Consider the following 11,720-nt stretch of genomic DNA (forward strand, 5'->3'; position numbering starts at 1 on the left):
GTGAGTTCCAGGACAGCCAGGACTATCCAGAGAAACCCTGTCTCGAAAAACCAAAAAAAAAAAAAAAAATCAGTAGTGCTGTAATGCCAGAGGACCTTAGCAGGTCTGGGAACAAAAAAGGGTACTGGTCAGGTCAGTTCCTCCCAGCACTTTATGGTACAATCCTCCTCAGGAAGCTGGAACCACAAGCCTGTGCATAACTAGCTGCAACAGACCCAGAATCAAATAGATAAGTCCAGGCTCAGGGCCACTAGACAACCACACCATAGCTCTGCAGATAGCACCTCTAAAGAACAAAGCCAGTGCCCCACATGACCACAGGCTCAGCTCTATTCTCACCTCTCCAAAGACAGGGCGGACTAGTGTGGACAAGCACTGGGACCTTGGCTGTCTCTTGATAGGCTCAGCAGGCTGCAAGGAGGAAAGCAAGACACTGGGTATGTGGAGATAAAGAGAGGCTCCATTTCCTGTCTCCTCTTGAGCAGGCTGACAGAGCAGACTAGAGGTCAACTCCAAAAACTACAAGGCAGCCCAAGCCATCAGTTCTTATCAGGCCTGTTTGTATCTAAGCACCAGCAGACCCAGGCTTCAGCCTGACTCCTATATAGTTCAGTGCCGCTCTGCCCTGTCCTTCTCAAGCTCTTTGCCCAGACCCCAGGTAATGAGTGTTTAATATAGCCCTAGGTCACAGGCACTTTGGAGCTGACCTCTTTAGAGCCTGATACACAGTAGTCCACATCTGCTGCCCCAGGAAAAGTGAGGCGGGCTAGTACATATGGGGCAGTGCTCTGGCCCAGGGCATGAACAGACCTTCTGTGAGCTGTGCAGAGCAGTTCCCTTGTGCAGCTTGCTATGTGGACTTGGCCGGATGGTTGGAGGAAACGTCCAGATGGGACCCTGCTCCCCATCCTCAGCCTCGCCATCACTAAAGAGGATAAAGAATCAGAAGAACTGATGGAGACAGGGCAGGAAGTAAACACGGTACCAAGGTACATCTCATTTCTCTGAGGAGCCTCTTGGCCTAGGATGTCCCAGACAGTGAGCAGAACTCTGTCCAGGCTGCAGCATTTAGGTGATGGTCAAAAGGCCCTGTCCTCCAGCCTACAGGTTCCCTGCCCAGTCTAAGTTCCCGCCGTAGCAACCAAGCCCTGCCTCTGGAGAGAAGACCTCCACTGGCATCAAGCACCAGGGAGCTCTTGGGGTCCAAAAAAAAAAAAAAGAAAGAAAGAAAGAAAGAAAAAGGAAAAAGAAAGAAAAGAAAAAGCCCTACATGTCAGAATCCTCAGAACTGGACTCCTCTCCATGCCCCTCAGACTTCCAGCGCTTATATCGGTCAATAAGTTCAGTGAGAAAGGAGGTCTTCTTGGTGTAGCGTGTGATGAATTTGTGCTTCAGGAGCTCCTTGGCAGTGGGTCGCTGCCAGGGAGACAGACAAAGTCAGAGCTGAATTCCACCCTCACAAAAGACATAAGGAAGGACAGGTAAGGATGTGAAGGCTGGGCCCTGTCCCACCAAGTTAACATCCTCCCTTCATTAACATCCCCAAACCCCTCAGCTGCCTGGGGTGGCCCAAGTGGGTAGAGGCCTTACGAATCGTGGGTCCTTATTGAGGCAGGCCTCTACAAACTCCTTGAAGGGTTTGCTGTGGTGGCCCTCCAATGTGGGTGGGTTGTTCTTGGGAATCAGGAACAGGACTCGCATAGGGTGGAGATCAGAGTTTGGTGGCTCCCCCTTGGCCAGCTCAATGGCTGTGATGCCCAGGGACCAGATGTCAGCCTAGAGAGTATCACACAGGACAGTTGCTACATGAAACATTTTGAGTGGTGGCAGTATACTCCCACCTCCCATTCAGAACTCACCTTGAAGTCGTACGCCGACTGCTTGATGACCTCAGGTGCCATCCAGAAGGGAGTACCCACAAATGTGTTCCTCTTGATTTGTGTGTCTGTGAGCTGCCCAGCCACACCGAAGTCTGCCAGCTTCACATCACCCTGCTCCGAGAGCAGCACGTTGGCAGCTGCTCAATACAGGATAGGTGGGCATCATCCTTGGCTCCACAGCCCCCTCAAAATAACCCTGCATGCAACTCCCTGACTAGTGATGGGATGGGATCCTCTGGCCCCTGGGGACAGCAGCAGATATGTCTTAGGAGCTTAAGTTTTCCTGGACAGTGACCATTGCTGGCAGAGCAGGCAATCTAGGGGACCTACAGGAAGGAACATTTCTACCTTTGTTCCAGGGCCTGGCATGTTTGTGTTTTCTGACAAGCACCAACATATAATCATAGTGACCCTAACTGAAATGTACAGCTGGCATAGCTAGTCAGGGCATCTAGCACTCTGCCTACAGGATTCCACACTGTGACATAAGGCTCAGCTCTCCTCACCAAGTCATTCATGGTGGGCTGGCCCAACTTTGTGAGTCCTCATCAGGACTGGACCACACAGAAGTGTTGCACAAATCCACATCTGAATCCACACACTGCTTCTGCCTTACACTAGTACACAACTGGTTTCCTTCATATATATGAAATCAAAGATTAGGAGATGTGAGATTAAGAAGGTTTTGCTAGGCTGGCAAAGTAGCTCAATAGCAGAATGTTTGCTTAGAATGTACAATCCCCTAGGCTCTACCCTCAGTGTGCCCATTAAAAATGGGAATAAAAAGTAAAATGGATAACCCCCCCCAACTCCCCAGTTTCCAGGTGGCAGAAGCGTTCACCACATCCCATGCCCTCAGGCACCACAATCTACTAGGCTCCACATGCCCATCTCTTTCTAGGTCATGGGCAGAACTGCAGCCATGCCCACCCGGCAGGACCTTTGATATCTCGGTGGATCTTGCGCTCTGAGTGCAGATAATCCAGGCCTTTCAGGATCTCCCGCAAGATGGTGGCAATGTAGGTCTCCTCCAGTGGACCAGGTTTCAGCTGCAGGAGCACAGGTGGGAAGAACCTCAATTGCAGCTACCACACCCATACCTCCATAGCACCTGAGCAGCACCTCCACCAACTTCTGAGTCCCTGCAAAAGAAGCCTGGGGCCTTTATGTTCCTTAGTTCCTATAGTTTCAGATGTCAAGGATAATGGGGGTGACAGTCTGTTTTCAGAAAACTTAAAAGTTGCTTTAATCTTTTCTGTGACTATAAAGATGGGAATAGGTTAACCAAGGCCCTGACACTCTTATTTGTCCGGGGGCTCTAACTGTGCCTACGCCCCTAGCCCAGTAGAGGCTCAAGACTTCTTTTAGCATCAGCCAGAGCAAGATGAACAGTGATTTGTTTTGAAACTAACAATTCCTGTTAACATATAGAACCGTGATAGGTAGACTGAGAAAGCCCACAAGCCTAAAACTGTGCAGGGCAGTGTGGTTCCTGGGACACTGAAAGACAAGCCTCGAGAGCAAGCTGCTTGCTGCTTGAGTCTGAACTTACCAAGTCCAGTGCAGAGCCACCACCCAGGTACTCCATGATAATCCACAGCTTGGTGCTCTGGGAGCAGAGAAACCTGTCAGTGCCTGGGCAGCAAATGCAGCAGGAATACCCAAGTGGGGAGTCCACAGGCCACCCTCCCTAACTCCTCCAAAAGTAGTCAGCTAGGGGCTTAGCCCATACAGCAACTATACCAGGCAAGTTCCTGCCAAGTAAGATAGGGTTCTAGCCAGGCAAGGTAGTGAATGCGTATAATCCCAACACTTGGAAGGATCAAAAGTTCAGGGCCAAATTGGGCGACATGAAACCTTGTGGTTTTTTGGGTTTTTTTTGTTTTTTTTTTTTTAAAGGGAAAAAGGGCTAGAAAGATAGCTTGGCAGTTAAAAGCACCTGCTTCCCTTTCAGAAGACACAAGTTCAACTCCCAACACCCATATCAAGTAGCTCACAAAGGCCTGTAGCCCCCATACCAGGAGGATCCAATACCCTTTCTGGCCTCCGCAGGCACACACACAGACTAATTGTAGACATACCCCCACCCAGCACATACAGGTAAAAATAATAACAAAATAATTAGTATTAAAAAATTAAGAGGGCCAAGCCAGGCATCGTGGAATAGGCAGGTGAATATCTGTGAGTTTAAGGCCAGCCTGGTCCATATTGTAAATGGACAAACAGAATTACACAGTGAGACTCCGTCTCAAAAACAGTAACAAACCACCAAAAACAAAACAAAAAGAGGAAAGCAATTAGTGGTGGCACACACCTTATTCCTATAACTTGGGAGACAGAGGAAGGCAGATCACTTCTGAGTTCAAGTCCAGCCTGGTCTACACAGACTGTCCAGGGGTAGGAATGGAGAAGAGGCCTGACCACCCAGCTACCATACCTCTGGTACAGACACCTGGTGGACAGACCAATTGCTCAGAGCAGTCGATGAGTCTTCTCTGTACTCTCTGCACTCTGCTCAAGTGCCCTCCAGGCAGTCCCTAGAAGTACTGCCTGCCTGCAGGGGCCCCTTAGACTGTGCCTAACAGTGCTGACAGATAGACAGTTTAGAGCCTACTGAGGACTGGCCCTTCTCAAGAGAATAGGCTGATTTTATGAAGCTGAGATATTTGGGAGGGCGGGCCTCTCTGCCCTTCCAGAGGGATTCCCATGTGCCCACAGCTGCCACCTTCTCTTCCCTTCCCTGTCCTTGGACACATATTAATCCCTCTGGAAACGAAAGAGAAAGCCTGGCACAGAACCTTCAGTGTGCTCCATCCCCAACCACTACAGACCCCTCCTTCTTCTAGGCACCTTCAGGTAGGAGCCGAAGTAGCGGGTGATATAAGGACTGTCACATTGGCTGAGCACAGTGATCTCCTGTTGGATGTCCTCAATCTCATCCTCGGCCTCTTCCAGGTCAATGATCTTGATGGCCACCACTTCCTTGGTGTGGTTGTCGATCCCCTTGTACACCTCCCCAAATGAGCCTTTGCCAATGCGGTCAAGCTTGGTGAAGAGTTCCTCTGGGTCCACACGAGAATGCTATAGAAGGCAATAGAGAAAGAATGTTGGGACACTGCATGGACAGCAGCCATTAGAGGAAATACTAGACAGAAGAGACTGCCCTGCTGTCTGAGGGCATGACCCACTGTAAGGAACTGAAGGGAAATAACCTCAGTTCTTTCCTGCCTTTATCCCTTGTTCAGAAAACCTAAACATAACTGCACTCTCCAACTGACACTATATTCAATGGATCTGATAGTGAATCCTGATTAGACTATAAACTTAGGAAATACCACATTTAAAGGTGCCCTCATCAGCTGTCTAACAAGGAGCCAGGCCAAGACCTAACAGAAATGACAGATAGGAATATGTGTATGTAAGAGAGTTTTGGTTTTTTTTTTTTTTGGTTTTTNGAGACAGGGTTTCTCTGTATAGCCCTGGCTATCCTGGAACTCACTCTGTAGACCAGGCTGGCCTCGAACTCAGAAATCCGCCTGTCTCTGCCTCCCAAGTGCTGGGATTAAAGGCATGTGCCACCACCACCCAGCTGTAAGAGAGTATTTTAAACCTCATTTCACTATAAATCTAAAACGGTTCTAAAAAAACAAACAAATAAAGCTAATGTGAGCTGAGGACTAGAAAGATGGCTTAGTGGTTAAGAATACACATTGCTATTACAGAGAACTGGAGTTCAGTTCTCAAAACGGCCTAGAACTTTAGCTCCAGGGGACCTGAGGTCTTTGGCCTTGAAGGATGAAGATACGAGTGAGTGAGTGAGTGAGTGAGTGAGTGAGAGAGAGAGAGAGAGAGAGAGAGAGAGAGAGAGAGAGAGAGAGTGTGTGTGTGTGTGTGTATAAAGGCATGTACCACTATACTCAGCTACACACAATTTTAGCTGAGTATGGTGCTGCATGCCTTTAATCCCAGCACTTGGGAGGCAGAGGCAGGCGGATTTCCAGGACAGCCAGGGCTATACAGAGAAACCCTGTCTCGGGGGGTGGGGGGGTGGGGGGTGGGAGGAAAATGTAAATAAATAAGAGGAAAAGACAAATTAAAGTTTAGCACAAGCTGCCTTATATTTTTCACACCCACAATACTTCTCCACTCCCAAGTCAGTCCTCTAGCCAGCTACACCCTCAGATGAGCACTGCATTCAATACTTTCTCAGATGCTTGATTCTAGACACTCAACACACAAAACTGTCCTATGTGGTTCTCAGATTTAAACAAATAAGACCTAATCATTGCTGAAATAACTATGTTGAAGGTACCTGGTTTAAAGACTAGTACACTACAAGTGAAGAACCAGGATGGCAAAGGTAAATCCTCTGTCCAAATTGCACTACAGTTTTTGAACTAGGAACTGAGGACACTCCAGGGCTGCACAGATAATGAAAGAAGATGGTGGCTCCCAGTGCCACCACTGAGTGACCATACCCTGACCTGTGATATCTGGTAAGTCTTTAGAAAAGCACATGGCTCTCCAAACCACTGACCAAGCTGGCAAAAGACCTGGGCATGGGAAGGTTGAGTCTCATCCAATTTTTCAACCCTGTTTGGTTCCACCTCTACTAGGAAACACTCCTACAAAAAGGATGTCCCCAAACAGTATTTTGGTGCCAATTAAAAGGGAAATAAGGGTGGTAAGATGGTTCATCTAGTAAAGGCACTTGCCACCAAGCCCAACAACCTGAGTTTGATTCCCTAGACCCACATGGGGAATAAGAGAACTGACTCCCAGAAAGTTGTCTTGTGACCAACACACACAGGCCACGGGGGCTGCGAGATGATAAGAGTTTTCAAAGAATAGGGCTAGGGAGATAACTCAGTGCTGGTGCTTGCCTAACATGCCCAAGGCCTGGAGTTTAATCCCCAGCATGGAAAAAAATAAAAATAAAAAAATAAAATCAAGACATGAAAAAGCAAAACCACGCTTATTTACAACTATGTAAGTACTGACGTTCCAATCCCTCTGTGTTGAGGAAGAGCTTGCACTGGGTATTTACTTACAAAGCCTGTCCTCCAAGAATAAACATGGCTACCTGCTTCCCTGAGGCCTAATTGCCCAGCTGTTTCTCTTGAGCACAGCAATAGGTCTTAGAGACCTGACTAAACCTAACCTAAGACTGTCCAGAAACATTTCAATCTCAAATTGCCAACTAGATACATTCCTAAGGTTTTAACCATGAAACAAGTAATTGGGTGGCACAGAGAATCAAACTCTCCAGCCCTTTACCAGCCAAGAACTCTGCAAAACAAGATGAGGCACAGAAATTTGGGGAAGAGCTCCAGGAACATGGGCAGTGTTTTAACACAGAAGTCACCTGACCCTTTCCAGCAAAGCTGCCTTTGCAAGGCCTGAGTATGTGCCACTAGCTCCCTGCAGTTCCCACTCTAAGCAAACCAGATGTGGCATCCTATGTACCCTACTTTGGCCAGGGGGCTGGAGAGTGGTTAAGAGCATTTGCTGCTCTTATACAGGACTGGGGTTTGTGTCCCAACACCCACATAATCTCAAGCACTGCCCACATGTGGTGTACATACATATATGTAGGTACTCATGCATACACATAAAGGTAAATGAACCTTATTAAAAGAAAAAAAAAAAGGAGGGAAGGAAAAGAAAAAGAAGACAGAACCAGGAGATGGCTAAGTGGGTAAAAAGCACCTATCATCAAGTCTAACAACCTGGGTTTGATCCCCTGACTCACACAGTAGGAAAGAACCAATTCTCCTAAGTGGTCTTCTGACACCTACACTGTGGTACATATAGACCTACCCATCCATAAATAAATGTAATTGTTGCTTTTTGTTTTTTAAAGAAAAGAAAAAGGGGAATGGAGAGATGGCTCAGTGGTTAAGAGCACTAACTGCTCTTCCAGAGGTCCTGAGTTCAAATCCCAGCAACCACATGGTGGCTCACAACCATCCGTCACGAGATCTGACGCCCTCTACAGGAGTGTCTGAATATATTAGAAAGAAAGAAAGAAAGAAAGAGGTAGCACAATCCAATGCAAAGTGACTCTTCTCACAGCCACATTCGAACTGGCAGCCATAGCCTAAGACCAGCTCTCAGTGAACAGCAGTAGATGCTTGGAGCAGATCTGCTGCCTGAACTCCTGAAGGGCCAGACAGAGAAAGCTAAGGGCTGCCTGAGGTTCCTTAAGCTGCACTGGCCAGGGAGTAGGGTTTGATCCTAGCCTCACCTGCTTAAATAAAAAGCCAAGAAAAATTCTCAAGTGTGGTGGATAAGTCAGACACTTCAGCTATTTCAAGATCAGCCCTGGATCCAAGCCAGATCAGAAAGAATCACTCCAGGCCATGTGCTCTCACCACACTCATCAGTGTGGAGACCACTGATAAAGGTATACGTGATCAGTGTGAAAAGACCTCAGCCTCCGTCACTTCATGTCTGGGCAGTGACCACTTGATCCCCTGCTCAAAGCCAGCCCTGAAAGCCAGGTACAGAGTAAGGTCCACATAGCGGACTTTTCCCTGCCTGTTTTGTTTTTGTTATTGTTCTGTTTTGTTTTTTGTTTTTCTGCCTGTTTCTGCTCCAGCAGGCCTAAAACACTTTCTCAAACCCTTCTTTCTCTAACCACTTGGCCCCCACTGTCTCCTCAGATGCTACAGTTCCACCATGTGTAGTTTTGAGACACCTTGAGAGCCATCTCAGAGATCTCCAGAAGGTCTAGTTGAGGACTTGAAGCAATACATTCTTATCACTAGTTCAGTCCAGTGTTTGCTCGAGTAGCCTAAGAAAGCCTGTTAGAAAGAGATCAAGCGGGCTGGAGAGATGGCTCAGTGGTTAAGAGCACCGACTGCTCTTCCAGAGGTCCTGAGTTCAATTCCCAGTAACCACATGATGGCTCACAACCATCTGTAATGGGATCCGATGCCCTTTTCTGGTGTGTCTGAAGACAGCTACAGTGTACTCATACACATACAATAAATAAATACATCTTTCAAAAAGATTAAAAAAAAAAAAAAAAAAAAAGAGGTCAAGCCATGGGCTAACCACATGACCCAGGACCACTATCCTTGCAGTTTTCAGGAGCCCTTTCCTACTCCTCAGGCTCAGACCCCACATCCTCCCACACTGCTCAGCCATACTGAGAATTCTTAATTGCCCTCTTCTTGGGGAGCCTAGAATCAGAACTGGTCCACTACAGCAGCCTAAGAAGGATACTTCAGGCCAGGTATTCACTCACCACTGCCTCAGAGGAGGAGAAAATAACAGACCCCAAAGCCAGAGTTCTAGGCTGTGTGCAAGGAAGGTGGGAACCCTAGTCTTCAATGTCTACGGTTTTTTTGGGTACCTATAGCTGTGAACCAGCCAGCCTTAGAAACAGTATGATAGGAACCTTTCTGGCACGGTCTCTGTATTTACACCTTCGAAGCAGCCCTAGTCCCAAACCCAGCCAATCAAAGACAGCTAGCATGCTGATCTGGGTGGCTCAGATTTCTCTTCTGGACAGGATGTGTTATGAACCATCACTCAAACCATTTAACTTACTCTGAACAACTGAGACCCCTTCTCGCTCCATTCCATCCTAGGGATATTATACCTACAGCCTCTGGCCTATCTGCCACCATGCCTGCTGTGTATCACCTCCCCGAAAGAAGAACAACTCAGCACCCATCCTCAACACCACAACAGCCACACAGTGCCTGCCCATAACCATCTGGTCCTTCCAGAGATGGGCAGGAACAGGCTGGGTAAAAGGTACCTAAGGCACAAGCACAGGCTAAGGGGGAAAGTACAAGCCCTGCCACACAAAAGGAGCAGTTTCATAGGCTCTATGGCAGCCATCTTGGGAGAAAACAGCCCTACAAAGGTTTTGTGTCACTTTCAGAAGCCAAGTATGTCTAGGCTGGACACAGGCCCCTAAAAAGACAAAAAGGGTGCTTTCTCTCTTTGAGAAAGGTCCCCTAGCCATCATTACTCTACTTCTTCACAGTTCATAGCTCCAATTTGTCATCCTGAGATCTTCAGGAGCTAAGCCTCTTAAAAATAAACTAGAGGCAGATTTTTTTTCTCTCTCTCAGTATGTTATATAATTAGAGGCGAAATGTCAAAAATGTATTAAAAGTGTGTTAGCTTAATTCAGCATCAGTTAGCAAGCTCGGGATCCCATCTGTGACAGCTGGGCCAAAAGCCCTACTCAACAGCTGTGAATAGTCTTCCAGGCTGGTTTGGTTTCCTCCAAGGAGCCCTGCCTCCAATTCCTGCCCACAAGCAGCGGACGGACATGCTTCCTGTCTGCACAACCAGTTCTCAAGGATGCAGGGAGAAGGGGGGTCGGGGTAGGGTGGGGTGGGTGAGCGGCTGCACTGTCCTCAAGAACTGATTCCTTCACTGTGCAACTGTCAAGCCTAAGCCTAACCAAACCAAGCCCTTAAAACGCAAACCCCACAGCTAAAGCCAGAGGAGAATCAGCCGCCAAGGCAGCTGATTCCACTTCACTAACGGCTGTCTGTTGTCATATTTGCTCCGAAACAACAACAAAAATAAAATAAAGGCGAGAAATGGGGCTCAGAGAGCAAACCACCGAACCCTCTGACCCTATGCAGCCCTCATCTCCTGTGCGGTCCCGTGTCGGGGTTCCATCCCGTTAGCCGAGGAAGGAGAAGTCTATCTTCTGGGAAGGGGCTCCGAGCCTGGGTCAAGCAGGTTGTGCCCAGGGCAGGCTCCTGCACCTGTCCCCAGCAGCTCCCGGGCTGAAGCGCTCGCCCCGCAGAGGCTCCCCGGGGCTCGTGTCTTCCGCAGGCGCTGGCTCCGCACAGGCCAGAGCTCCAACAGCCTGAAGATGCGCCCCGAGGCAGACGGCCTCCGCCCCTCTCCCGCCTCAAGTGGACAAATCCGCTCCGCCGCGAGCCACCGACTCGGGGCACGCCGACGCCCACACTCACCTGGTGCGCGAAGCCCCGGAGGTGAGCCATGTCCCCGCCGACGTGACCAGTCCGTCGCAGCCGCTCCGCCCGCTCGCTTCAAGCACCTGCGAGAAACCGCAGGCCTCTCGGTCAACAGCGGCCCGGGGGACCCGTTCCGTGGCGTCCCTCCACCCGCGCCCTCCGGTCCCGCGCCCCCGACCCGCCCTCAGGGCGTGCCCGGCCTCCCCAACATTCAGGCGAGGCCCGCTGGCAGCGCCCACCTCCGGGCGGCTCCATCCCGGACTCCCGGCCCGCTTCGCAGTCCCCACGGTGGCTCACACCGCAATTCTGTCTCCCGGAACGCCCAGGCCTCCCAGCCCGTGAGGTGGAGGCAGCGGCTATGAGCAGGGCGTCGTGGCGAGCGCGAAGCTCTGTGGGACTAGGAGTCCCGCAGCCCGCCCCGTACCCCGGGCACGCAAAATTGAGACTACAAGTCCCAGCAGGCTGCGCGGTAGGATGCGAAGTTACGCAAGAGCTCCGAGGCCCTGTTGGCGTCAGACTACAAGTCCCAGGAGAACTTGCGGTGAGCGGTCAGTGGAGAGGCGCAAATGCGCCACAGACTGGATCAGAACCTTGAGATACGCCCGGGCTGGGCCGCCCCTCCTGTCTGGCCGCGCGGTGTGACGGGTGCAGCGCGTGCGCAGTTGTCTTGACGTTTTCTAGGCTTGTTTTCTCTCTCTCTCTTTTTTTTTTTTTTTCAGCCCTCCTCTCATTTTCCCAGCTCTGTTTGCCAAGCCTCTGGGGCCCATACTGTGTGCCTGGAGTGCGAACCCACATTACCCTCAGATCCTGGTGCTCCAGCTTTAACCGCAGTGTCACCTTCTTGTCTGCACTTAGCAACACACACACCACGAGTACGCGCACG

The 11,720-nt window shown here is 49.6% G+C and overlaps 1 protein-coding gene across 1 annotated transcript in view; it reads right to left on the bottom strand.

Moving 5' to 3' along the window:
• Nucleotides 1-11,253, bottom strand: part of Stk25 (serine/threonine kinase 25) — a 13,704-nt gene extending 2,451 nt beyond the window's left edge. Inside the window, exons 1-10 of the mRNA XM_021197380.2 lie at nt 11,077-11,253; nt 10,835-10,920; nt 4,731-4,961; nt 3,433-3,489; nt 2,821-2,929; nt 1,860-2,017; nt 1,591-1,776; nt 1,271-1,416; nt 811-925; nt 340-411 (exon numbers count right to left, since the gene is read on the bottom strand). Of these exons, the coding sequence (XP_021053039.1) occupies nt 340-411; nt 811-925; nt 1,271-1,416; nt 1,591-1,776; nt 1,860-2,017; nt 2,821-2,929; nt 3,433-3,489; nt 4,731-4,961; nt 10,835-10,864 (1,104 nt within the window). The 5' untranslated portion in view covers nt 10,865-10,920; nt 11,077-11,253. The remainder of the gene's footprint in view (nt 1-339; nt 412-810; nt 926-1,270; nt 1,417-1,590; nt 1,777-1,859; nt 2,018-2,820; nt 2,930-3,432; nt 3,490-4,730; nt 4,962-10,834; nt 10,921-11,076) is intronic.
• Between the last annotated feature and the right edge of the window lie 467 nt (nt 11,254-11,720).

Source organism: Mus pahari, chromosome 5, assembly GCF_900095145.1.
Source record: "Mus pahari chromosome 5, PAHARI_EIJ_v1.1, whole genome shotgun sequence".
Taxonomy (NCBI): domain Eukaryota; kingdom Metazoa; phylum Chordata; class Mammalia; order Rodentia; family Muridae; genus Mus; species Mus pahari.